At 37.8% G+C, this 27,754-nt stretch overlaps 1 protein-coding gene across 1 annotated transcript in view; it reads left to right on the forward strand.

Annotated features, from left to right (window-relative positions):
* Positions 1–27,754, forward strand: part of USP24 (ubiquitin specific peptidase 24) — a gene marked incomplete at its 5' end in the record, with an annotated part of 52,197 nt that overhangs the window by 8,924 nt on the left and 15,519 nt on the right. The window contains 41 exons of the mRNA XM_029085764.1: positions 212–370; positions 1,717–1,831; positions 2,354–2,457; positions 3,632–3,739; positions 4,233–4,328; positions 4,438–4,599; positions 5,827–5,871; positions 6,467–6,574; positions 7,230–7,379; positions 8,153–8,284; positions 8,819–8,930; positions 9,167–9,243; positions 10,124–10,264; positions 10,419–10,472; positions 10,667–10,782; positions 11,357–11,423; positions 11,576–11,686; positions 12,086–12,184; positions 12,266–12,436; positions 13,073–13,158; positions 13,305–13,398; positions 13,652–13,807; positions 16,147–16,244; positions 17,020–17,115; positions 17,271–17,499; positions 18,438–18,597; positions 18,896–19,051; positions 19,626–19,696; positions 20,417–20,577; positions 21,480–21,541; positions 21,883–22,074; positions 22,371–22,488; positions 23,837–23,981; positions 24,435–24,554; positions 24,797–24,922; positions 25,138–25,236; positions 25,444–25,526; positions 25,757–25,898; positions 26,350–26,469; positions 26,869–27,089; positions 27,501–27,625. Of these exons, the coding sequence (XP_028941597.1) occupies positions 212–370; positions 1,717–1,831; positions 2,354–2,457; positions 3,632–3,739; positions 4,233–4,328; positions 4,438–4,599; positions 5,827–5,871; positions 6,467–6,574; positions 7,230–7,379; positions 8,153–8,284; positions 8,819–8,930; positions 9,167–9,243; positions 10,124–10,264; positions 10,419–10,472; positions 10,667–10,782; positions 11,357–11,423; positions 11,576–11,686; positions 12,086–12,184; positions 12,266–12,436; positions 13,073–13,158; positions 13,305–13,398; positions 13,652–13,807; positions 16,147–16,244; positions 17,020–17,115; positions 17,271–17,499; positions 18,438–18,597; positions 18,896–19,051; positions 19,626–19,696; positions 20,417–20,577; positions 21,480–21,541; positions 21,883–22,074; positions 22,371–22,488; positions 23,837–23,981; positions 24,435–24,554; positions 24,797–24,922; positions 25,138–25,236; positions 25,444–25,526; positions 25,757–25,898; positions 26,350–26,469; positions 26,869–27,089; positions 27,501–27,625 (4,987 nt within the window). The remainder of the gene's footprint in view (positions 1–211; positions 371–1,716; positions 1,832–2,353; positions 2,458–3,631; positions 3,740–4,232; positions 4,329–4,437; positions 4,600–5,826; positions 5,872–6,466; positions 6,575–7,229; positions 7,380–8,152; positions 8,285–8,818; positions 8,931–9,166; positions 9,244–10,123; positions 10,265–10,418; positions 10,473–10,666; positions 10,783–11,356; positions 11,424–11,575; positions 11,687–12,085; positions 12,185–12,265; positions 12,437–13,072; positions 13,159–13,304; positions 13,399–13,651; positions 13,808–16,146; positions 16,245–17,019; positions 17,116–17,270; positions 17,500–18,437; positions 18,598–18,895; positions 19,052–19,625; positions 19,697–20,416; positions 20,578–21,479; positions 21,542–21,882; positions 22,075–22,370; positions 22,489–23,836; positions 23,982–24,434; positions 24,555–24,796; positions 24,923–25,137; positions 25,237–25,443; positions 25,527–25,756; positions 25,899–26,349; positions 26,470–26,868; positions 27,090–27,500; positions 27,626–27,754) is intronic.

Below are 27,754 nucleotides of genomic sequence, written 5' to 3' on the forward strand. Positions count from 1 at the left end.
GAGTTCACTTTAACCAGAGGTTTTGTTGTCTTAGAATATCTAATGTACAAGTAATACTTTCAGATGTGCATGGTACTGCGTTTTGTAGATTAAACAGTCTGTTTTGGGTCACTAAACCGACTCTTTGTGAATCATTGAAGTCTGAAACAGAATAGCAAAAATAGCAATGCTTCTATTTGTCCTTTTTTTTGTTTTGTTTTGTTTTAAACAGAGACTAGTCAGTATCCCTGAGCTCTTGTCTGGTATCAAACTGCTGTGTATGCGCTTCCAACCTGATTTGGTAACTGCGGTAGATGACTTGCGGCTGGACATTCTGTTGCGCATGTTAAAATCTCCTCACTTCAGTGCAAAAATGAACTCCCTCAAAGAAGTAGGTTTGCTTTTTGTGTATGTACATACATGTGCACATGTGTGGGTGAGATGGGTTGTTAGTAAGTCATTGAAACAGCAACCCTAAAAAAGAGATGGCCCAGTATTTCCTGTCAAATTATCTTGCCTTAGCAAAAGCTTAGTTCATGATAAATACCAAAACAAGTTAATATGACAAGAGTTGCTTGTAATATTAGTAGCCACTGCAAGGACTGTGGCCTCCCATGTAGAAGACAACTAGACATAGTTTGAACCTTTTCTAAGAACTACAATTTCAGATTGATTTATAGGCAATGGTCTATGCTATTCATTGAATATTCACTCTGAGATAACCCTGATAATTCAGAGCATCCTATGGGATATTCCTTTTCTCTCCTCCTCTTGTTGTGAGAAAAGGAGAGAAAAAAAATCCAAAACAAACAGGACTTAATTCTTGATTGGTGTCTCAGTCCAGTTACATCAGATCATTACACTATGTAATTCTATTTTTTTTATTATGGTTGTACAGGAACATTTTAGGAGCTGGAGTTTATGGACCAGGGCTCTTTGTGCTAGAATCTTAGATCTAAGTAGAAGAAAATGGTTTATTTTTCATGGGAGTTGTGGCTTTAAGTACAGAGTTGTTTGTTCATCTCTTCCTTCCAGAAATTGTACAATTTAAATGTCCCAAAAAAGGGCATTTTTTTAATGGGCAGACATTGTAAGGTGTTTTAGAGTCTCTATTTTGTGCTTTTTGCTTCTTTATTTGTGGGAAAATTGAGATGTTAAACCTCACTGCTGTTTGGTTCCTAAGCATAAATGGCATGTATCCTTGGTGACATTACAAATGCGTGGCTTCTGAAGGCTTTAGCAGAAATGTACTTTTTCTCCCTAGAGTGAGGAGCCTGTATTGGTTCTGTATTGGATAAAAAATAGGACACTGATGTGAGGGTAACAAGCAGAATCATGAGATAACCTAATTCTGCTGTATCTATAGAAATATACCTGCCAGCACAGGACAGCTTTTCTGTGTCACACTGGGAATAAGAATCTGCTGCATCAGAGACTGATGACAAGAAGGTGTTTCTGGTTAGGAATTTGCCTTTAAACAGTTTATTAAAAAAAGTAAACTAAACAAACAAAAACAAAACAAAACACTCCACAAAACAAACAACAAAAAACAACCAAAATGCCAACCAAAAAAAAAAAACCCCCCCAAAAAAAACACCCACCAAACACCTCCTGTGCTCAAAATATTTCAGAATTCACACTGAAGCTTTGCAGTAAGCCTTTGGAATAGATTTCATTGTGTGCATGTATAATGCATCTGAGAATCATTGTTAGAATCTCACATTTTGCAATTTCTAGGTAACAAAATTAATAGAAGACAGCACTGTATCCAAGTCAGTGAAGAATGCAATAGATACAGACAGATTACTAAATTGGCTGGTAGAAAATTCTGTCCTGTCGATTGCTCTAGAAGGTAAGCACTTTCACAAGGAGTTTTGGCATGTGCTTTGAATGTCTTAGATTTAAAAATTTCATCTGTCCCTTTCAATACATTTTAATGGAACACAAATAGCAAAGGAGCTCAAGGCTTTTGTCAGCTTTCAAAATAACGTAAGGAAAACCTTGCAAATTCTGCTACCATCATGTAGTCTTCTATTTGACATCTGTGCAGATGTCTTCTGCTGTACCTGGGGTCCTTTCTCTTAGTTTATCTTTGTATATTGTTAACCTCTAGAAAAGAGGCTTTGGATTTTTTTCCAAGTAGTAAGGCCCTGTAGATGTGAACTGCTATCAGATGTATGAAGTAAAACAAAACAAACAAAAATGCAAGGAACCTTTTCTTTGAACTGATTGATTTATCTGTAGCAGTGAAGAAAGAATTTTCAAATGAAGGTAACTGTTCTCACTTTTAAAGTAACTTATTTATTCTTATGCATTTAATGTATCTAATACTCTTTTAAATGTATTAATTTAGTTGCCTTTCTTTGTTTCACAGGTAATATAGACCAAGCACAATACTGTGATCGTATAAAGGGAATTATTGAACTGCTGGGCAGTAAATTATCTTTAGATGAGCTCACTAAAATTTGGAGAATTCAGGTAAGCAACCAAGACTAGGCAGGTGCTTTTAGACTGTCTTACAAAAGCAGACATTCTAGTGGTGGGATTTTTTGCTTTATAATATAGGCATCTATCTGCTGCAAAGTGGATGTGTTGATTTAACAGTATAATTAATGCAAAGGCTTCCTTCTACTTCTTCCTTTCCCATTTAAAATCAAGTGCTGTAGCAATTTCTTGTAACACAGCTGTTAAATCTTGTGATGAAGTTCAGTTCTTTGCAACAAGTGTTAAGGGGCTGCAAAAATATTTGACTTGGAATAAGAGGTTGTCAGCCTGAAATAGGTGATAGAGTGTTTTTCTAGACCAAAGACCGTGCCTAAGGATGTTAATTTTCATGGCTGGAGGCATAAATTTGAATGTAGCTCACAGTGTGACTTCAAAGAGACTGGGCTCTCTTGAATTCCCATTTAACTTCCGGTACATACATATAATTGACTGACAAGTCATCTTTTCACATTGATTTAATGTATATTCAGCTTATTGCTCTGTAGGAAAGGTGGTTTGACTGCTTAATGCAAATAACATGTGGAAAAGTCTTCTGCTGCTGCAGGCAATGGTTTTCTTCTCTGTCCATATGTTGAAGTTTTAGACTGAACTCATTGGGCACTGTCAGGTCTGCAGTCTGTGTGAGCATGGTAGCAAGTCTTGCATGCTTAGTAGAGCTGAAGTATGATTCTAGCTTGCTCACTTTTATTCTTTAATGAAATGCAATACCTCCTCTCCCCTTCTGGCTGTTGTTACCATGGTGCTCCCATCAGGGTGGGAGAATACTTTGTATTGCTCGCTTTTGAGTAAAACCTTGAAGAGTGTCAGGGATGGAACACCCCACACATGAACTTAACCAAGCAATAAAAATGGTGATGTTTGTGTTGCTGACAACACACCTTGCAGCAGTATGTGCCATTGCAGCATCTTGAAGCTGCTGTAATAATGGCTGAATAGCTTGTTCTTTCCTGCTTTAGAATTACTTCCAAAGACCCCTCTGCCAGTGAAATGAGAGGAAGGAACAGTTCTTACCTTGTGTTTCTAACATATCAAAAGCTGTTTTTCTCTCTCATTATTATGAATAGTAGGATAATGCTTACATGACAATTTTTCTCTGTCTCATTTGGGATTAAGACCTAAGTTCATGTCTTTTCCTTCCTCTTTTTAGTCAGGACAATCCTCCACTGTGATTGAAAACATACATACCATTATTGCTGCAGCTGCTGTGAAGTTTAGCTCTGATCAGCTCAATCATTTATTTGTCCTAATCCAAAAGGTAAATTTTCACATGAATTTGCATTCATGAGGAAGAGAATTGATGAGATATACTTGTGCATCCAGCCTACCAAAAAGCAAATGGCTTCAATACATTTGTTTTCTATAGAAAAATATAAAACTGGCTATAAAAATAACACTTTTAATACTGATTTTTTTGTTTGTTTGTTAATCCAAAAGCCTAATCTGCTGGTACTGCTAATTGACTTAGATTTTAAGTACATTATGTAGACAGTGCTAAGGTACTTAAAAAGTGAGATTTTATTATTATATTTAATCTCTTCTAGTTTATATTTGAAGGAGTTCGGCAAATTAGTACTGTAACTCCCAGCAACAAAAATGAGGAAGTAAGCGTGGTGGAAACATACATGTTTGTATTTTGGTTTTCCTGCAGTAAAACAATTGTAAATTGTTTTTTTGTGTACACTTGAGGCTTAACAGAGAGTGACAGTGCTTGCTGCTGTAATACTGAATGTTATTTCTTTGCCACACAGAGCTGGGAGACAGAGAGTGACAGAGTGCGACAGAAGCTGTTGAGCCTGATAGGGCGCATTGGTCGGGAAGCACGGGTGGAGACAACCACTGGAAAGGCATGTGAATGTGAAACAAAATCTCTTTCTTTTTTTTTCTTTATTAAACTTAGGGTTGTTAGTCTCTGTACTTCCTAGATCCTGACTAATCTTGCATTTCTTCCCCTAGGTTCTAGAGGTACTTTGGGAGCTGGCTCATCTTCCAACATTACCGTGTAGTCTTATTCAGCAGGCCTTGGAGGAACATCTGACAATCCTCAGTGATGCCTATGCAGTGAAAGAAGCAATCAAAAGAAGCTACATCATCAAATGCATAGAGGATATAAAGAGGGTTGGTTTATTATTTTATCTTTTCCAAAATGAAACGTGATCTAGCCTTGATGTTGCCCTTTCTTTCAAGATGCACAAATTGCGTGTCCCATCTGTAAGTTCTTACCTTGGGGAGTCCACGAGAGGGGTAGGCTTTGTGTGAGCCAGTTTGTTGACCATGAGACTCATAGTAAGTCTCTTGCCTTTGTTTTAAGCAAATTTTCAGCACAAGGAGAGATCAGTTTATGGGAAACTACCAGGATGGGCCCAAGGTTAGAATTTGCAAATGGAACCACTATAAAGGTATGTCAGTATTTTAACTGTCCCTTTCATGTGAAAGCCTAGATTAGTTTTCTTTGAGTTAAGCATGTGTTCTGGCATGGCCATTCAGTCTTAAAATGCAAATTGATATTTAAATCATAGTAGTTTTGTATTTTAATAAAATACTTTAAACTCTTTTCATCTAACATAAAGAAGCCATTGCTGCAGCTACCTGGGCTAAAATGTTTCCTGGCAGCAGCAGCAGAGATGTTCATGGCTTAAAAGACTGCATATAATCTGTCTTGCACTGTTCACATAGCAGGCAGTTTTTCTTGAGGTCTGTGGGAATGCTTCTGTCTGAAGTATGCCCATAAATAAAGAAAAAGGCTTGTATCTTTTTCATTTATTTATTTCATGATAAATTAAGTTTTGTCTGTGTTGCAGCATCTATAAAGGATTTTAGTTGTTGAGGAGATAGAGTATCTTGCTTCTTGATACTGATCACACTTTTTGTGTGTGTGTGTGTGTGTGTGTTTATGAATACCAATTTCAAACTTTGAATTCTCAATCTCTGGAAAACTTGCAGACTCTTTTCTTTTGGATCTCCTCTTGTCCTTTCCTGTTCTTCATTCTTTCTAACTACATTCTGGCAAGTGCCTTAACACAGGTGCTGCAGTGGCGAACACTAAAGGAAGGCTGTCATTGTAGGCTGGAAGGGATTGGGGTAACCATGCAGCAGACGTTTAAAAATATGTAATTTTCATGTTTCTCTTCATTAGGGGAAATGAGACATAAACTGGGAGGGAATGTAATCTTAAGGCAGCATTCTCAAATTCAGGAGGGAGTCTGCAGTAGAGAGCTCTCTGTTATGGGCAGGTTACTTTAATCTCAGTATGTAGGTGGTATTGGTTGTTGTCAGCATTTAAACCAGACATCACTTCTCTGAACAAGCAACCTCAGTACTGGTTTGTGTGGTCAAACTTTACAGAAAATGAAGCCTCCCAGAAAAGTGATGAGCAGTTCTAACAACGAGGTAGGAAGGTTATTCTTTGTAGGATCTCTTTCAAAATGCAGCTTAAAACTTTTTAAGCAAACCTTTGCTTCCTATCAGAGGGTTCCTTGCAGCACCAATCAGAAATTTCTTCTTGTCTTTTAACCCTCAGTAGTATTTTCAGATTCTTTTTTCTATTATTCTTGCTTTAGCAATAAACAATGTCATTTGACTGGATTTGCCCTTTTATGCCCTAACAGGCCTGCTTCATCTCCCATAATTGAGGACGGTGGTGGTTATCGTCTTTCCTTGATGCAACTGAATTCTTTTTGTCTACTTAATTTGCATGTTCTCTAGCAAGGAGATGGTTCTTTGGGTTTAATATCCTTAATAATAAGGATAGCAAAATGGCATATGTGTGTGTCAAAGGACTTCTTACAGAAAGTGAAGAAGGGCACCTCTAATGTGTTTGGAAAGGGACCAGGAACAAGTAACTGAAGCCAGCAGAGCTAGTAGCTGTTGTTTTGAAACAGCGGGACTAAGAGAAATCGTTAGGCTTCTAGGAGTCTAAGAGGAAATTTAGTCTGTTGTTGAGCATGTCCACATGTGTAACTGTTTTTACCTTTCCTACTACTAGTCATCCCAGCACAATAATCCTCAATTTGTGTGGGTGGTGCCAGCATTACGTCAGCTCCATGAAATCACACGTTCATTTATTAAGCAAACTTACCAAAAACAAGACAAGGTAAGATTATATACTGAGATTTTTTTTTTTTTAAGCCCTTGTTTTGTCTGTGTGGCTCTGCTTCTGTAGAACATGGAAGTTTGAATTTGGAGATGGGGTGGGGGGGAGGAAAAAAACCCACACATACTAAAAAACACTTTGACAAGTACAGTTTGGAGATGTAGTGTAAACAAACTGTTGAAGTAGAGATGCTGTGTTGTGTACCTTCCATGTGTGTGTGTATAAATATGTATAAATCTGTTTGCTATGTCAGGACTAATTTATTTTATTCTCAGCTCTTTGTAGAATAATTAACAGGCTAAGAAATGAACACTGGCTAATGTTTAGACCAGCTGCTTTGTAATTGAATTGACTCTTGGAAAACAGACTAAAATACCAGCAAGTCACATGTGTTATACAGTGGCTGAGGGGAGGTGTGGGAGTGTGTTTGCAATCTGCAGCACGTGTAATTCAGCACATACTGAAAACACTAACGTCAGGGGGCTTTGGATGCTTGGAAGGGATTACAGCTGACTCTGAGGGGAAAATATTACTCCTTCTGATCAGAGACACATGTCAGTGGAAGAGCAGACTGCTATGTGCATGTGACTGTTTATGTATTTTCTTAAAAACCTCTTTTCTCAATGTTTTGTTTTGGTTTGATTTTTTTTCCAAGAGCATTATTCAAGATTTAAAGAAAAACTTTGAAATAGTGAAGTTGGTGACAGGAAGCTTAATATCATGCCACCGTTTGGCTGCGTCTGTAGCAGGTCCAGGAGGGCTTGTTGGAGCAACATTAGTGGATGGCCGATACACTTACCGGGAGGTACTGAACCCTCATTTTCTCACTACCTTGTGTTTTTGAAAACATGATGTAGTGTATCACTGACCACATTGCCTAAGGTTAGGTGATGTTTCAGTTTTGAAATTCACTGGTATGTATGTTCTCTCTGGTGAACGCTCGTTTTTATTTATAGTTCTGACACTTATCTATTAGAGCTTCTTGTAGCCTTGATATTATATTATAGAGCAAGGGTAAACAAACATCACAATCTACAAGTTTATTAGCAAAGTCTTTAACTGGTTGAGAGCTAGATCTCCCCACTCCAGGACCTCCTGTCTCTAAGCTTGTGCAGCTTTCAGCTTCTGCACCAGCTTCAGTTCAACTACCCTTGTAGAGACTGTACCTTTTAATTTGGTGTGAAGCTCTTGAAACCTGGAACAGATTTGCTAGTTAGGACATGGAAGCCACACACCTAGATGGCTTTTAACAGTTTATTGCTCAGGTTTTTGAGAATTGTTTTACACACTAGTTATGACTTAGTGACTAATGTCAAATAATGTCAATATCAGCAATGTAATAGCAAATCCAAGGGGACTTCAGTGTTCCTTTTTAGAAAGGTAATCAAAAAGAAGTCATGTTAAAAATTGCGTAAAATAGAAATAAATCTCACTGCAGAAACAATTTCTGTTTTCCAGGCTTTGCAAAGTGTACTGTTATTTGACAACTAAGTTTGCAAAAAAAATAAAAAGAATGTTCAGAGTTCTTGTTTCAGAAAGAAAAGTCTTAAGCTTGAGTTTTTGTTTCCTCTTCCTCAGTATTTGGAGGCACATCTAAAATTTTTGGCGTTTTTTCTGCAAGAAGCCACCCTTTATTTGGGCTGGAATCGTGCCAGGGAGATTTGGGAATGCCTTGTGACTGGCCAGGATGTTTGTGAGCTAGATCGAGAGGTAAGACAAACTTGAGAAGTTGGTGTCTGTGGTTGCAGAGTGAATCTTAATGGATCATGAATAACACATGTATTTACTGAGACATGTGAAACATGTAGCAAATATGAACTAATAATGCTTTTATGTGCTTTGTATAAGCTTGTGGAGCCACTGTTACATGTTCACTTGTGACTGGGATGCTCTTTTAATGTTAAATTTGACTGAAAGAGGAACATTGGCCAGGAGATGAGTTGCAGGTTTGTGGATGCTGGTTTGAAAAGGGGGCATGTGCATAAAGGGGTACAAGTCATAAAAGAGACATTCTGCATTATTTGGGTGAAAGATGACTATGAAGATGAAGTACCCTAATGCTGCAATTCAGCCTGTATAATATGTGAGGTTACTAGGAGATTACGTTTTGAATCTCTTCCTTGTAGATAAAACTTCTGTAAGATGAGTTACTGTAGTATCTGACATAGTTTGCAGCTGCTGTATAAAACTAAAATATTTACCATGACAATGGGGTAAAAAAATACATCTGCCTTTCATTCACAGATGTGCTTTGAGTGGTTTACAAAGGGACAGCATGATCTGGAGAGTGATGTACAGCAACAGCTCTTCAAAGAGAAAATTCTTAAACTGGAGTCATATGAAATTACTATGAATGGTAAGAAAATTACTATGGTAATTTTTTAAATATATACCAGAAATTTATTTCCTAAACCTTCAGATTAAATATCCAGACAGTTTTGTAAATTAATATAATAAAGGGGTATTTTTCTGTCGTTTTGAGTTTTAATGGTTGTAGAAGGAAAAGGTCATCTCCTGTACTCCATATCTTCCAAAAAAAGTAGAAACTTAGCCTGACCTGAATAAAAAGCTCTCACATTTTTTCACTTTCAGGTTTTAGTTTGTTTAAGACTTTCTTTGAAAATGTGAACCTGTGTGACCATCGACTGAAGAGGCAAGGAACTCAACTGGTGAGTGTTCTGGCAAGTTCATTCTTGTATGCTACCTGTGGCACCTTGGGCATGGGAGGAGGTGCCACAAGGATTCTTTAGCAGCTGTTTGACATGGTCATGTTTGTATTAATGTGCAGATCATCCTTCTAGCATTAACATTGTTAAATTCTGAGGCTAAAACTTTAGAAATGCAACAGCAAAAATTCAGCAGTTGGTAACTGGAAGCTGGGAAGCTTCTAAAACTATGCAGGAGGAAAGCGTGGACTACTTTTTTTATTAATCATGAATTCTGGTGTGTGCTTTTTTGCTTCTCCCTAGCAGGGAAATATTCCTTTCTTTTTCTTCTTTACAAGAGATTTAGGCATATCATAGTCAAAATCTAACTTATAATAATTTTTAATTCTATGATCCTTCAATGTTTTTGTTAAATTAGTGGTTATATGTTAAGTAGTTTTCCATAGGCATTTTAGATCTTTATCACAGAGACTTAACTTGTTTCAAATGCAGAATTTTTTGCCAAGTATTGTAGTAGGTTTTGTGATGGTTTATTATGTGGTTAGTTACCACATTGACCTTTGTGAAACTAATTCCATTCCCAATGAAATTTCTTGTGCTTTTGAAGTTTTTAATTTTTCACTTGACTTGACTGAGAGTGTTCTTTGGAGCTTGTTTATGCACCTGTAAGCAATTTTTTTTTTTTTCTAGTATAAATATACAAATCCACAGCTATTGATTTCACTTTGCACTGTACCAAAGCTTGGCAGCGTGTTGGAAAAGAAAATTAAGATTCAGTCAAAAGATGCTTTTCCAGCAGATGGAAGCCTGTTTTGTTCCTGTGGTACAACTTACTGTTGTGTAAGAAATCACTCATGTTTTACTGTTTTTCTTTCTTGAGTAGAGTGTAGAAAAACTGGAATTAATAGGAATGGATTTCATTTGGAAGATCGCAATGGAGTCACCTGATGAAGAAATTGCCAATGAAGCTATTCAATTGATAATAAATTACAGCTATATTAATTTAACTCCTAGATTGAAAAAGGTAGGCATATATTTGCATATGAAAATGCTTTGACATTCATACAGCCTCGATACTCTGCATGTTAAAATGTGTAATTTGTCAGGTTCTGTCAGCTTATGAGTAATTCCCTTGATTTTGGTTTAAATTCTAATTCATTTGTGCATTTTATCTTTAGGATTCAGTATCACTGCACAAGAAATTTATTGCTGATTGCTACACACGATTAGAGGTAAAGGACAAATTTTAATGGTTCTTGTACCTACATCTTTTTTCAGTTTTGTATCTTAGAATTAGAATAATTGACTACAGTAATTCTATTCAAAGAAAAAATTTCTTTCCACAAATATTTCTTCTACTCTTCACTCTCCAGGACATACTAATTGTCCATGTAAACCAGCACTTACACACTGCTTTGTATTCTAGGCAGCCAGCTCTGCACTCGGTGGTCCAACATTAACACATGCTGTTACAAGAGCTACAAAAATGCTTACAGCAACTGCTATGCCTACAGTAGCAACATCAGTTCAGTCTCCTTACAGGTGGGCCTGCCTTTAAAAGAATAAATATGACAATTCTCAGTATTGGTAGTTGTATATTCTGTTGGTTTCTCAATTTAATATTCCAATTACAATGCTTTTGAGTTGCAAATAGACTTTGAGAAACCTGTGGTAAAAAAAAACCAACCACACCTCAATACTGACCCCCCAAAACCCAAACAAACAAAACCCACAAAAAAACCCACAGACTATTACCAGACTATTAGTCATGTAATATTTCTGGGGCAGCAGGGTTTGGTTTTGGGATTTTTTCAATTGAGAGAAAAATGTCTGGTTTTGCATCCTCTGCCTTAACTTATGCACACCTAATTGTGTGTAGCTTAAACATTTGAGTGCAGGGTGGGATCTTTAGAAACAGGAAGCTTCTTGTGAAGCTGACTACATCTCAAGCAGTGTAACACAAGCTTCTTGGCCTCTTTTCCCATTTAATTTCAACTGAATTAACTCCAAGTTTAAGGAGTTACATTTGAAAACAGCTAATTCATGGTAGTTAGCCGTGGGCGTTGAAAGTTAATCTCTGAAACAAGTTACTCTTGTTTTCAATGTTTATCTCTAGGTCAACTAAACTTGTAATAATTGAGAGACTGTTGCTGTTGGCAGAGCGATATGTGATAACAATAGAGGTAAGATATGTAGTTTCTTACTCAGCAAGATTAAGAACCCAACTTCCAATATTATTAAAAATAATGAAAGTTATTTAAACCTACGCAACTCTAGTAACTTTGTTACATACCATCACAAGGTGGTATTTACTGTCATCCTTCTCTTCCTGTAGGACCTTTACTCTGTTCCCCGAACTATTCTACCTCATGGTGCCTCTTTCCATGGACATCTTTTAACACTTAATGTCACGTACGAGTCTACCAAAGATACCTTCACCATAGAGGTATGTGTGCACAGGTTGTTTGTCACGCAGTGTTGATCATGTAGCTACTCTTGGGGTTTGTTTTTTTGATGCCTGGACTGAACAAAGTAAGCTGGTTTTAAGGACTCCAGTCAACTTGAAAACTCTATTTGAAAATGTTAAAAGTGTATATAAGGCTACTGTAATGGAAGTGTCTGTAGACTAAGTGTCTTTTGATCATCATTCCAGGGTGGGAAGAATAAGTTATTTGCTTATTGTCAGTGATGAAGCATTTCTATAGCTGTCAGTCTCTTTTGTGGATAATACCTTTACCACCCTATGCAGAGGAACAAGAAGACTTTAATGGAAGATTTTTCTTTTTCTCTTTTGTAATTTACTGCATGAGCAGACTTCCTGAACCAGTGTTGTTTAATTTTACAGGCTCATAGCAATGAAACTGTAGGCAGCGTCAGGTGGAAGATAGCAAAGATGCTGAATTCACCTGTGGATAATATACAGATATTTGCCAATGACAGCCTGGTATGTTAACTACAAGGAATCCTCATTCTTTATGAAATTGAGTCTCTTTGCCAGAACTAAATGATAAATATTTTCTTGCAGCTAACTGTAAACAAAGATCAGAAACTACTCCACCAACTGGGTTTCTCTGATGAACAAGTCCTTACAGTAAAAACATCAGGAAGTGGGACTCCATCAGGGAGCTCTGCAGATTCCTCAACCAGTTCCAGCAACAGCAGCAGTGTATTTAGTTCATCCTATGCAATGGAACAGGTACAACCTAATAGCCTGAAATCTTCCCTCAGATTTTTCCTGGAGGGGGCAATAGTTGGGGAAGACACAGCTGAGGTGGAAGAGGTACAGTAAGATGAGACAGAAGCTGTTCACATCTGCTTGAGTATCCAGGCTTTGGTAGTCTGGTTTTGCTTTGAAACTGCAGTTGAAACAGAGCATTTAAGTACACAATTGCCTTGTGCATGCAGATTGGACTTTATAATCTGTATTCTGTCACCTGTTGTAGCCTGCTTGGTGTTTATTAATCTCTATGGGGTCTTTTAAACAAACATTTATTTTTGAGATTGTGTATTTGTCAGGGAGAGAGATTTCCAGATTTCCACTATTAATAAAGCTGTAGTATGAAGATAAACTAAGAAGCATCAGTTAGCTTGTTCAGACCACACCTGGTCTGCTTTGTGTGCCAACCCTAACTAACAGCTGACTTCAGTGATTGATTGTTAAAAGGGAAATGGGGTAATGTAAAAATTCAGATGTTGTCTCAGTCTAGAAAGTAGCTGGAATTTCTACAGGCCAGGTTGGTATCAGGGTCAGTTGTTTCAGAGAAGAGCTCTCTTAAATTACTTGCAGCAGAGAGGGGAGAAAAAAACCTTTGTATTTCTGCTTAATTCTCAGGAAAAATCCCTCCCTGGAGTAGTCATGGCTCTTGTGTGTAACGTGTTTGATATGCTTTACCAGCTTGCCAATCTAGAAGAGCCAAGGTAAGCAAACTAAATGGTTATAAAATATTGAAGAAATGCTCACGCTGCAAAGTTTGAATAGCTACTTATTCTGCAATATGTAAAATAAACAGGACTCAGTGTGGCTGAGTCCTGTTTCACACAGGTAACTTCTGATAACTTTTCAGGATAACACTGCGAGTGAGAAAACTTCTACTCTTGATTCCCACTGACCCAGCTATTCAGGAGGCTCTTGATCAGCTTGATTCCCTAGGAAGGAAGGTATGGATTAAACAATAACTAACCTTGGTGAGCTTAACAAAAAGGATTATACTACCAGGTTTCTTAAATCCCCTGTCAGGATACAATCAGTGCAGGGTTTGAAACTCTGCTGCAAAATAATGCTCATGTTAAGGATTATTGACTTATTTCCAAGCAGCTGGAGGATTATTACAGGAACATTAGGAAATGTATTGCCAATTACAACAAAATGCAGTAGTCTCAAAATATTTCTTCTGTGGCTTATTCCTCCTAGAAAACACTGCTGTCAGAATCAAGTTCTCAGTCTTCAAAATCACCATCCTTGTCTTCAAAACACCAACATCAGCCCAGTGCTAGTTCAATACTAGAAAGTCTTTTCAGATCTTTTGCTCCAGGCATGTCCACCTTCAGAGTGCTCTACAATTTAGAGGTAAGAAAACAAATTTACTTATTTCTACTTGTGTTTCTGACCACTAAGGGTTAAATAGTTCTAAGTTTCTTGGGCCAGAGTCCACCATAACAGGGTCATTATGCATAATACAAATGTCATGTCATAGTCTGCTTTTATGTATGTGATAAATTCTACACAGAAGGAAAGGGGTAAGAAGTTCCCCTTTAGAGACTCTTCTGTGAAGCCAGGCCCCCTCTTTTTGTGATTTGCAAGGTGGAAGGAGTATTCTGAAGTAAGTGTAGAGGAGCAAAGAAACATCAAAGTTGTTACTGTTTTGGTAAAATTCCTGCTTGAATCTTCAGAGACTCTGAATATGTGATTTTTTTAGTATATAAAGGAAAAAAAAAAGTTGGCTCTTTTAAAAATGAGTGGGACCTGTTTAGTTTGATTGGTTTTGTTTGATTCAATTTGTAAGAAAAAGAATGCTAACTTCCCTTCCATGTAAGTCTGCCGTATTCTGTCTGTAGAGGATAAGGAGGAATATTTTTGAGAAGCATTCAACTGTGAAGAATTTTCTCTATCCAAATGTGCAGGGCTTTTACCCAGAAGCTTCTGGTCTGTTTTAGCTGTACATGCAAAGTGAGTGGAATACATACAATTTTTTTACCCCAAAGTATTCTCCTGAGTAAGTTCTTTATCCAAAACACTGGATTGGACCCTGTAAAAAGGTTCTTTCCAAGTGTTCATTGCATGGATTCTAGAGTATGAGAGAGTTCAGCTGGTGTCATTGTTAGGACACTGTAATCTGTGCATTCTAGAAAGCTGGACAGTTTCTAGTTCTCACAGGTCCCTCTGTTTATAAGGGCTTGTTGCAGATCCAGTTCAAACAACTTGAATTTGGAGGACCTGTTGCCCAGCAGCTTCAAAAACAATGGACAAAGTTATTCTCCTTTATTCCGGGTGTGTGCCAAGATTACTGTAGGAATTTTCTTGTAGTTGCTTTCCTTTGGGTTTCTGCAGTCTAATGTTAGCTCTTCATCTTCCTACACTGTCATCACCCTGCAGTGTTTGGATTCTCCCCTTTTCTCTACGGCTGGAATGAAAGATATTTGATTATGTCTGAAATATGTTGACAAGCTCTACAGCGGAAAGCCAAATGGTTTATCATATCACAGCAAGGGTATCTTGTTGAACTGGCATGTTATATTACACTGTGACGAGACAGTTATCTGCTTCTTCTGTGCCAGAGAAAATCATAAAAGCAAGTAATAAATTGCTTGCTTTTCTGGCAAGGAATGAGAAGTAGTAAATTGGAATAGATGTGTAGATTATCTGAGTGGACTTGTTCCTCAAGTCCAGTTAAGCCAATCAGAAGATTATTTCTGTCAGGAAAAGGATGATGAGCTCTTTTATCCCCTCAACTGGTGATCTCTTGAAAATATTGGAACCAGTCTGAACTGCTCTCTGAAAAAACGTGCACAGGAAATTTGCAGAGCATATGAAAGAGATGAAAATTAAATGTTGTAGATGTTCAGAGTTATATCATGCAGTGCTATGATAAGATTTCATGCCTGGGGCTCTGTAAACAATTCTTCTGACTTGTGATTCTGAAAGGATGTATTTTATTTTCCCACATGCAGCATTATTGGCTGTACATGCCAAATAGACTTTTCAATAAAGTAAATAACTTACTGGGGTTTTTGGAGGGACTGGGGTTTTTTTGTTTGGGTGTTGTTTTGGTTTTTCTTTATGTAAAATGAAATGGAATTGATTATAAATGTACTTGAGACCTGACCCACAGAGACTGCAGACTTCCCTATGGCCATGTTTCTGAGTGTAATTGCATTCTGTGAAGTTTAGTGCTAACTTAAAACAGGAGGGATGATACACTGGTGTTGTTCATAAGGCCCATAGAACTACCTAGACTGTCTTTAAAAAAATAAAATAACGCTAATAGGGTTATGTTTTAGAAGGCCTGAGTCAATAAGTAAGCCATCTGTAGGGTGTTTTATGGGATATTGTCAGCTGAAAATCCAGAAAGGAGAAGGATTTGGGCTCTTAAGGAGCACCACCTGAGCCTGAAGACAACATTTCATGTGCTAGAGTATGTACTTTATCATGTACCCTAACAAGTAAACTGCAATGAGAAGAAAATGCCCTTTGGTACAGAATAAATATCTGTAATAGCCATAGTTGTACTGAATATTTTTAACATGATTTATTTTTTTTACTGACTACAGCTTCACATATGTGTATTGTTAATTGCTTCATTTGTAGTGGATTTTCTTTTCAGTTCTACTTCAAACCTTCAGCACATAGAAAGTACTAACGGTGGGAAGGGTGTATGTATGCTTTTTTTTTTTTTTCATTTATTTTAGGTATTGAGCTCCAAGCTGATGCCAACTGCAGATGATGAAATGGCAAGAAATTGTGCCAAGTCTTTCTGTGAAAACTTCCTCAGAGCAGGAGGTTTGAGGTTAGAGTTCAAAATCTTGACTCAATTTATAACTTCATTTAGTTAGTTCTATATGGTGTCTGATTTCCATACTGTAGCACACTAGTACACCCCTCAGCTTCTTATTCAGAGGAAAAAAAAGCCACCCAAAGCTGTTTTTTTCATTACCCAGTGTCTGAAAAGCTACTTTAACTAAAATAGTAATGTATATAATGTATAATATAATTACAATATATAATAATATAAAATGTAACACAGTATATGTTGTTAAACCCAAAATAAAGGTAAGCACAGCTAAGTTTGTAAAGTGTAGCTTTTACACTTCACAAATGTAAAAGTTCAGTTCAAATTTGCAAGTATTCTACTATGTCCCACATAGATACCAGTGGACATTTTTAGCAGTCAAGGCACAAATCATGCAGTGGGAACCAAATTAAATTTGACTGTCTCCAAAATTCAGACACTTTGAATAAGAGTTGAGGCCCAGTGTGAGTGGTTTGGAAGACCTGGCAATACTGCTTGTTCTTGTGACAGATTTATCAAGTATCTGTTGCTTTTAGTAATTCTCCCCTCCCAGCCACATAGATTCTGAACCATTTTCCAGCAGGAACTGAAAGCTGTAGATGTAGGAGAGGGAAATGGAGAAGTTAGTCTCCAAAGGCGCCAGTTTGGCAGTTTTAGCTGGCACTCAGCTGACTGAATAGGAGGAGGGGAAGGTTAGAGATAAATTAGTTGCAGTTCTCTCCTAATGTAAAACATTTTCAAACGGTGTCCATCTTATTGATTTGTTTTTAAGTTTGGTGGTGAATGTGATGCAGAGAGATTCCATCCCATCAGAAGTAGACTATGAAACAAGACAGGGAGTCTATTCCATCTGCCTGCAACTTGCAAGGTAGGTAATTGCCTTTCAATAGAGAAAGTACTGCTTTCTTGGCTTTTGGAGTGCAGCTTGTAATATTCAAGATTAATTGGTACTTTGAGTTCTGTTTCATTCACTTGCTGTGAACATTCAAAAATAAGCCTGGTGTTTTTGCTCTGTGAATGTAGGTTCTTGCTTGTTGGCCAGACAATGCCTACCTTACTGGATGAGGATTTCATTAAAGATGGGGTAGAAGCATTGTCCTCACGCCCCTTCCGTAATGTCAGCCGACAAGCAAGTAGGCAGATGTCCATTTGTGGAACACCTGAGAAGTCATCCTACCGACAGCTCTCTGTGTCTGATAGATCCTCCATTAGGGTAGAAGAAATCATACCAGCAGCAAGAGTTGCCATACAAGTAAGGAAGTGTTTGATAATTTATGGGGATTTAGCAGTGTGGTCTCCAGTGACAGCTGTCTAACTCTTGGATTTTTAATCAGAAGTCTGCTACCTTTTATAGAGGTTCTTGCCCAGGCTTCATTTAAAAGCCTCCAAAAATCCAGACCATCAGTCTCTCATCCCAATCTTGATCTGAATTTTAACACTCTCGGGAATTATTTTGGCAGTACAAAGGGAAGTGGTACCCCAAAAATGCTTACCAGAAATAGATCTACACAGAAACCTTACTTGTGATTTATTTTCAGTTGCACTTAACACTAAGATCTTATTCTTGATACTTTTCTGTCAATAGAAAGAAGATTTCTGCTTGAACTCCTGGTTTATAGTCCATGTTTCTTTGAATTAGAAATTTTGGACAAGATTTTGTTTCAAATAGCTCATTGAAAATTAAATTTGCTTGATGGTATCCTGGGGAAAAGGGAGACTTTTTCTTTTCAATACTTTAAGAAAATGCTGTTTTCCCCTTTATAGGTGTTTCAGTGTAATTAATCTGAGACTGACTGTGTACTAAAACAACCTAACCTGACAAGAACTCAACCTGTTTGAAAGTTGAATGAAACTTCATAGTTAATGTAATGAGTATGCTGTGTTAGGTTCTTGAGCAGTGCTTCCCAAATGGATTGGTGTGGTTGAAATCAGCATGCCTAACTCCAGATAGTTGGAAAGGGCATCTACCCTCATGGAGAGTTTAAAAACTGCTTCCTATTAAGGGGGCAATACTAATCTCTCCTTGGGAGCAAAAAGACTTCTGTATCTTAGAGCCTACTTAGAGAAGAGAGAAGAAAACAAGTCCAAATGTCAATTTGACATTATCCAGAAGATACATTCCTCTTATCCCCATGATTAACAAAGGGTGTTGAATATTGCAGAAGTAACTGCTGTTTCTTGTTCCCGCAGACTATGGAGGTGAATGATTTCACTTCCACAGTGGCTTGCTTCATGCGACTCTCTTGGGCTGCTGCTGCAGGACGACTGGACCTCGTGGGAAGTAGTCAGCCAATAAAAGAGAGCAACACTTTATTTCCTGCTGGGATTCGAAACAGACTTAGCAGCTCAGGTAGGTTAACTATGTCTCTAAATCAAGCTAAACAAAGCATTTGGTTTATTCTTAGTTTAACTCTTGCAAAGGTTGAAACTGAATTCACTGGAGCTGGGCCCAATGATCCTCTTGGGTCCTTTTCAACTCAGAATACTCTGTGATTCTATGATTGAATTATACAAAGCTGAGAAAAATGCTATACATGCATTTGGCATTTGGAAAAGTTTTTTTTTTAAATTGCAGAGAACTGACCAGAAGCTGAAAACATCTGAAAATTGTAATGGATTACAGCACTTGTTCATTTTTTTTAATGCAGGAAGTAATTGCAGTTCAGGAAGTGAAGGAGAGCCGACGGCACTGCATGCTGGTATCTGTGTGAGACAGCAGTCTGTGTCCACCAAAGATGCTCTGATTGCTGGAGAAGCCTTGTCTCTCTTAGTAACCTGCCTTCAGCTACGCAGCCAGCAACTAGGTATGAAATGGAATTGGATTACTCACTATTTGGAATATAAGTAAGGTGGAGGAAGGTGTTTGGAGGCAAACAAGTACAGGAAGTTCATTAGAAACGTGTAGCTTTGTCAGCTGAGACTGCTCAAGTTAAAAGCACGAAATTTCATTTTAAAAAATACAGGATTTGTTTTTCCAGGGCTGAGGAACAGGTGGCATGAAACAAAGCATGTGGTGCTGTTTCTTAGTGAAATGTATTGGGAAAGCTGACTTACTGCCAGTATATAAATATTTGCACTGGCTTTGAACTGTGTAATTCTGCAAGTGCTGCTGTTTGCATAGCTAGTGTTTAGTACTTGAACCTTCCTGTACAGAAAGTGTAAACCTTGGTGGTGGTGGAAGGAGAAGGAAAATGCTTTTATAATATGGTACCAATCTGCTGAGGGAAGGAGATGGGGAAATATGCAAATAGCTGTTACTACTTTTCAGTGTTGATGGAGGATGTCCTTTAGGCCCTACGGCATTTTAATGCAAGACTGTAACTGACTGACTTTAAAGGATTATTTTAAAAAAGATGGCCTGGTGTTCTTCTGTTCCAGGATCTTTTTACAATTTGCCTTGTGTTGCTGATTTCATCATTGACATACTGCTCGGATCACCAAGTGCTGAGGTGAGGGTCTTTCTCTGAAAACTTGATAAATGTTATATTTCTGAAATGTGTACACTTTCATCATTTAATATAGTCTTCAATATAAAATTGATCGTTACAAATATTCCAACAGTTTCCTGTATTTGAATGAATAACCTTTGTATAATTGTTTGGAATTCCAGTATCTAGTGATGTGTTAATAGAAAATGCTGAAGTATTACATTCTTTGACTTGTTTAATCCATGCAGCACTGGACTGTGCTGTGGCTAGTCTAAAGAAAATACTCTCATTTTGGTGAGACAAATTCTGTAAAACTAGTACTTTAGGGAAAGTTCCAAGTACCTTTCATCTCAAAGGCTTCCAAAGGTCAGAACCCTTCTAAAATTCATTCTTTCTGATTTAAGATTATTCTGAAAATTCCAAAATCTAGAGATTTTCAAGCCATGCTCTACTTCATTTCATTGCATCTCATACATTTTGCATTAAGTCACTGCATCTTTTCCCCCTGATCTGAATTTATAATCTGTGTTTAATAAAGTATCAGAGCTTTTAGCTCGGGGATGAAAGTGGATTGCTAAATCCCTCTTGGTAGAGAAACCCTTGCTGGCGGGTGCAGAGCTCCTAGTGTGGGTTACAGAAGCTTTTCAATGTCTGTTTTTTCTGTTAGATTTCTGACATAACAAGTGTATTTTTTTGCAACCTTTGAGCAGCTGCTAGTGTTTGACAATGACACTGTTTCAGATTCGTCGTGTTGCCTGTGACCAGTTGTACACCCTTAGTCAGACAGACACATCAGCTCACCCAGATGTACAAAAGCCAAACCAGTTTCTCCTGAGCGTTGTTCTTGGTGCTCAACTGCCTCTTTGGTCACCAACCAGCATCATGAGAGGAATCAACCAGAGGTGAGTCAGGTGCATGTTTATTGAGGAAGCACATCTATCCCATTTTTAAATGAGTAGCACTGTAGAAGCTCTGAGACACCAGGGATTAGGAACTTACACAAGGGACTTGCCAAGTCTGTCAAAAGTAGACATCTGTGTCACATCCCAGATGGTTTTGGAATTATGTAAATTGAAGGGAAATAAAGCTGAATTCTCAAGATACAACTCTTCCTCTATGTACTCTGATAGTTCAGCTTATTTGACTTCCCGTTCAAGAGGTGGTAATTGCTAAATAGGCCTGCTCTTTTGGATGTGGTCATGGCAGTCAGAACCTGGCTGGAATCCTGCATGAGGCATACAGGTGATGGGATGTGTGACATTCACAAGAAATCAGGTGAAATAAATAAATTGAATTTATTTTACAGTATTGCATAGATCCAGATCAGAAAGCAATCCTAAAGGCTCCAGCCTTTTCAGTGATGTCTGGACCCATAACTTCACCTGATTTCTTACTGCTTATGTTTCCCATTACACCTGTAAAGACTGTAGGTATCAGTCCTGTTAACTCGTCCCCAACTGGCCAAAAGTTGTTGAATTTAACAGTAATTTTAAACAGCAATTTCTGGAGGAATCTGAATAGAGGAATAACTGAGAAGTTAAAACATGTTGTTTTATCGTCATCTGAAAAATAAAATTGTTATGAGGTGAAGGTAGAAAGCAGGATTAAGTGTTACTCATAACATTCAGAAGTAGCTGCTGGGAAGAAATTTGTTTTAAATCTGCAGCACGTGCATGCAGAAGCATACCTAGATAGCTGTCCTGTTTTGGATTAGATGGACAGAGCACACAGGCCTTAAAAGCAACTGCTTAAAAAAAACGTTTCTGATTTTAAATTAAACGTTTCTTATTTGTACCCGTTTCAGACTTTTGTCCCAGTGTACAGAATATTTTGACCTGAGATGTCAGTTACTGGATGATCTCACATGTAAGTATGTACAGGCACACAAGCCATTCTGATTGCAGCTTCCAAACACATCTTCCTTGTGTAGACAAGATGTAGAATTGCCTTCACAGAGGGGTTACTGCACTATGAACTCGATGTGACCTGCCAGCATGCTGGCTGTCCTGTGTAATGCCTGGCATGGACTGCTCTGGGTGTTCAGTAACAAGGCAGCTCACTCCTCTTGGAAAGTGAAATGTGGAAGGTATATTTTGTGCACATTGCAAGGGAAACTAGACCACTGCCAAACTGTTTGAAATTCTTTTTATTTATATTCGACATTTATAGAGCTGTTAATTTTTCTTGGTTCTCTTTTTCTTTTGCAGCATCAGAAATGGAACAGCTAAAGATAAGCCCAGCTGCCATGTTAGAAGATGAGATCACCTGGCTGGACAATTTTGAACCCAACCGCACAGCTGAGTGTGAGACCAGTGAAGCTGATAACATCCTGTTAGCAGGACACTTGAGGCTCATCAAGACTCTCCTTTCACTTTGTGGGGCAGAGAAGGAAATGGTTGGTAAGTATTCCTTTTTACTCTAAAGTGACTAGACTAGTGTGAATTCTGCATAGCACTAACAGCTTCATCAGTAGACAGTGTGAAGACATTATAATACATTGGTAGAAGTAATACAGAGCTATAAGGAGTAATTTTGGCAGTACCTTTGTTGTACCTTTGCCATTTGATAACATATTTGGATGTGGTTTTTTGTTGATATGGCACTATTAAGTGATTTTGCTGTTAGGGACCAACCTTTTGACATTTGCCATGGTAATGTAAGTATTTAACTATTGATGTGGATTACTGTGTTACAGGTTCATCTTTGATTAAGCCATTGTTGGATGATTTCCTCTTCCGAGCATCCAGGATTATTCTGAACAGCCATTCTCCAGCAGGCAGCGCTGCAATCAGTCAGCAAGACTTTCATCCAAAGTAAAAATTTTTTTGTTTATGTTGGGTTTTGTCCTAGATCTCATGAATGCAAATGTCACACTGAGGCTACAGATACTAGGATTTAATACCAGTGTTGGAGCATTTCTCCAATTCTCTACATTTGCTACACAAGCAAATATTTCCAAATAGTATTTTTGGAAGTGTTTGTGTGACCAAAATCTTTGCTTTTTCTGAAGTCTGTGGTTTTTTCTTTTTCTGTGGTTTGTTTGTTAGATCAATGACGAACTGCAAGCGCAACTGAGTGCTGATTTCATGAGTCCAAAGAGTACTCCTTTAGCTCATCATTGCTTGGGAAGTTGGAGCATGAGCAGGAAATTAATTTTCCGAGTCCTTTGTAAATGAGAAGCTCAAAGGCTCCACTGTTTTCTTTTTCCATTCAAAAGAACTGCCTCTTGTAAAAAGCTAATGCTGAGCAGGTCCCCTTGCACCTGAGATAGCTGATAATAGCCCAGAATATATCAAATGGGGAAAAAAAGAGCTTTCTCTTTCCAGTCACACCTGCCTTCAGTTATTGCCATACAATATCTCAAGGGGTGGGTAAATTAGCTCATGTGGAGTTTTGTGCTGCTGCAGCTGGATTGCTTACATTACACTGACTAGTTGGTGTTAGAGTTGAATCAGGTACATCTGCACTGTCTTTCCACAAGCCCTAAAAAGGTTCCAATGGAGCATTTAGCAGCCCCTGAACTGAATGAGACTTGTTACACCTTAGAGTTTTGTTCCAGCTTTGCTCCCTTGGAGTTCATCTCAAGCATGCTCTTTCTTTTGCTTAAAGTAAATAAAGCCTTTTCTTTGGCCTTTAGAAGAAAGGGCTAGTGTGTTGGATGATCCATTAAAAAGAGCTAAGTAGAAGTGTTTTGTACTGGTCTAGCACAGCTTAGGTCTAAGGTCGCCTTTTGCAGCAAGTTATCTGGTCTAACTCTGTCAAAGTTTGTCTCCCTGTAAATAAATCATTATATCTCCATCAGTGTTACAGTGACAGAGAGTATCTGTTTGTCTGTCCTCAGACATACAACCAATTCTGTATTGTGTTTTTAGGGCAACTACTTTTCCTTGCTATTGAATGTTAACAGCAGTTGTCTCCGTGTCAGTAAGGGAGGCTTATTTAAAGGAGTGTTTCTGGTGTTGCTCTTCTGATTCTTTTCTTCCCTGTTGCCCTTCCCCAAGAAAGAAAAAACAGCACTCTGCAATCACTCAGGAGTGTTTTATCGTTTAAAATGTTTCTTCTGAACATTAATTGTCACTTGTTCTGAGTAATATGGCTTTCTGGAATTAGAAATAATTGAGTCATCTACAAAATAGATCTCAACTGTGGTTTTCTTTTTAGGTGCAGTACAGCAGATAGCCGATTAGCTGCTTATGAAGTGTTAGTAATGCTGGCTGATAGTTCACCTTCCAATCTCCAGCTTATTACAAAAGAGCTGCTTTCTATGCATCACCAGTGTGACCCTGCACTTACCAAGGAGTTTGATGTAAGCAAGAAGCCTTTTTTGATTTGTATTAGTGTGGTTTGGAGTACTGTGTATGATCTACTTAACTGCTCCGTTCATGAAATTTCCATGGTCTTCAATTTAAGATGACAAAAAGCAGATAAGAGTAAATGCAGACCCTTTTAATCCTTCTCAGAAGCAAATACTCCTGTGAGTCTTTGTCAGTTATTATCTGGATAAGAAAGAAGTGTTTCCTAAATATCACCAATTTTATTTAGATACATTCTAGGCTATTTTTAACATTTTATGCAAAGTGTTAAATATGTAAATGACCAAATATAGCGCTTTTGCGCGCTTTCAGAATGTACATTCCTGGTTTTCCATTAAATTTCTCGTAACAGCTCATGTAAAGGTGATTATAAAAGCTTCAATATGCTGTTGGAGTCTAATGCTTCTTTTAACTTACTGAGACTAAAAATGTGTTTGTCATTCTAGTATCTTCCACCAGTGGATAGTCGCTCCATTTCAGGATTTGTGGGACTGAAGAATGGTGGTGCTACTTGTTACATGAATGCTGTCTTCCAGCAGCTGTATATGCAGCCTGGTCTCCCAGAGGTAATTATTTCAATGTCCAGTAAAGTTCTCTTTTTGTAATTACTGTCACTCGAACTACAAGTTCATCTTAGCACCGTTTGTAAATGAATTGTTTTAAAAAAATAAAACTGTGTATGTACGTGCATGTGCATAAATATATACACACAGTAAATATATGTTAGAACTTGTGCTGTGTGTCGTGACAATTTACAGTAATAATTTTGCCAAGAACCAATTTAATAGTGTTATTTATTTCCTTCCAGGCCTTGCTTTCCATTGATGATGATACAGACAATCCAGATGACAATGTGTTCTATCAAGTTCAATCTCTTTTTGGTCACTTGATGGAAAGCAAGCTACAGTATTATGTACCTGAGAACTTTTGGAAGGTATTATGTCTTTTTGTTTAGAATATATAGCTTTCCTACTTAACAAGTAATCATTTATTCAGCCTTTTCTCATTGCAGAATTTCTAGAGATAAAGTAAGTTCTACTTCAAAAAGTCAAAACATGTGAAGAAAATATATTTCTTTTAAAAAATCACTTTCTTTAGTGATATGTATATGGAACAACCACCTTTTCTTATATATTTATACTTTTACAGATTTTCAAGATGTGGAATAAGGAACTTTATGTTAGAGAGCAACAGGATGCTTATGAGTTCTTCACCAGTCTTATAGATCAAATGGATGAGTACCTCAAGGTAAAAACCTCAGGGATTTATTTGTTTACATGCATCTTCTTGGTACCATTTCTATCTTTCTCCTTTGTTATTCAGGAAAGAAGGCAGAGAGTCATTTAGCTTATTTTATAAACTATGTAGTATTCAGAATGTTAAAATTCATATTGCTTTCTTGATCGTTCACTCTGCAATATATCCAACTGATGTCTAACTTTACATCTCCAACAGAAAATAGGAAGAGACCAAATATTCAAGAATACTTTTCAAGGTATCTTCTCTGATCAGAAGATCTGCAAGGACTGTCCTCACAGGTAATGTTAAATTTAGTGCATTAGTTACCAAGTTATGTGCTCCCATAACTGTTAAAATAAGTAAGTCAAAATAGCACAAGAAGGTAGAACAAACATGCATCTGTGAGCATCACAGCTGTTGATAGCTATGGGGCAAATGCAATATTCTTTCCTAAGCATATATCTCATTAATGCAGATTGGATAGGTTCTACTCTGTCAATGCCTTGACTATTTTTCTTCTTAAATTTAGGTATGAGCGCGAGGAAGCCTTCATGGCTCTCAACCTAGGTGTGACTTCATGTCAAAGTCTGGAAATATCATTGGATCAGTTTGTTAGAGGAGAAGTTCTGGAAGGAAGCAATGCATACTACTGTGAAAAGTGCAAAGAAAAGGTATTGATTCTTAATGTATATGAAAAAGATTTGGTTGTAGCTTAGTATTTTCTTAAGCATTACATGGTCATAGAAGCCACGCTTAGATACTGCTTACTCTTTCTATGTTGAAGACAAAGAACTTTTGTCATTTGGAATAACCAAAAGGTTAAATCCATAAATCCATGCAGATAGCATTCTTCATTCCTTGTAACTCATATTGTAGACTGAACATTTGGAGGGGTGGCAAGATGGTAAAATGGTTCTGTAACTTACCAGCCCAACTCTGCACAAACACAAATAGCTGCAGCTGTACTTTATCTGTACGTATTAAAGTCACCCCGTGGCCATCCTGTCTCCCGTGGCTGTGTTGTGCATCAGTTCAAGATGGCTGGAATTGGGCATCTCTAGAGGAGTACTGCAGAATGCTGGAGCTATATAGATAGAGGTGATATCCTTTTTTCTTTTTAAGAGAACTACAGTGAAGCGCACGTGCATTAAGGTCTTACCTAGCCTGTTGGTAATTCACCTGATGAGATTTGGCTTTGATTGGGAGAGCGGACGTTCTATTAAATATGATGAACAAATAAGGGTAAGAAACTTTTCTGTATGGCACATCTCCCCTCCCCGTCTCCCCTTCGTGAAGTGGACTCTCACTCTTCCTATTCCTTCTTCCTTCTTTCCCTCACATTTTGATACAGGGATTTTGAGTATGTGGTACACTCACAACATGATCATGCTACAGAAAATAAGTATTTTTCCTTAGAGCTTTCCTTTCTGCAACGTTCTTGGGGTCCTTTCAGAAAGCAAGAGGACAAACCTCTGTAAAGACACTTTATTTAACTTCTGTATCATAAGGATAAAAAGTTGAAGTGCCATGTTTTCCTTTGGTGTTCCCAGTGTGGGAAGTATTAATACAATTCTCATAAAATTACACTAAGTATGTACACAGTATAATTGCTCAGTTAATCTGAAATATCTCTTCAAACAGTTTCCCTGGATGCTGAACATGGAACCTTACACTGTATCAGGGATGGCTCGCCAGGACTCATCCTCGGAAGTGGGGGACAATGGTAGAAATGCAGATCAAGGAGGTGGAGGCTCCCCAAGGAAGAAAGTTGCCCCTACAGAAAACTATGAGCTTGTTGGTGTGATAGTTCACAGTGGCCAGGCGCATGCAGGGCACTACTACTCCTTTATAAAGGACAGGAGGTAATGGCCAAGATTTGCCTGGGGGGGTTGAGAGCAGTCTAAGAACTACTTTTTTGGGAAGATGTGGTGAACCATTCAGAGCTCTATTGGAAGTGCTATTCCCTTTCTGGACACCCAACATTGTGAGTGTTAATAACACAATAATATGAGACACCATAAAAGTCTGAGCAATTCTTACGTGCCTTGTATTGCAACTTGAGGGCTTCCTATGACACTTAGTTGCAGATGATGTGCTTCTCGTATTTTTAATCAAGCTTATTTTTTTTAAGTGTAACTTTGATTGAACTAAGCTTTCTATTTACTGTCAAAGCAAATGTGAGTTCAGGGTTGTCGTTTCTGGGGTATTCAGGGTGGTTTGTTTTTTTTACTAGACAATCAAATAACTTTGTTTCTGTTCTGTTTTGGTTACAGAGGATGTGGAAAAGGGAAGTGGTATAAATTTAATGACACCGTCATCGAAGAATTTGATTTAACTGATGAAACCTTGGAATATGAATGTTTTGGTGGAGAATATAGACCTAAAGTCTATGATCAATGTAAGCAGATGTACAGATTGATTTACAGTGGCTTTATATTTCATAGTGGTCTCAGTACAGGTAGAGCTCAGTCTATTATGTCTACTTTGAGTGACTTGGTCTAATAATCCTTCAAAAGCAGTTTTTTCC

Source organism: Antrostomus carolinensis, unplaced genomic scaffold (genome assembly GCF_000700745.2).
Source record: "Antrostomus carolinensis isolate BGI_N321 unplaced genomic scaffold, ASM70074v2 scaffold9397, whole genome shotgun sequence".
NCBI lineage: Eukaryota > Metazoa > Chordata > Aves > Caprimulgiformes > Caprimulgidae > Antrostomus > Antrostomus carolinensis.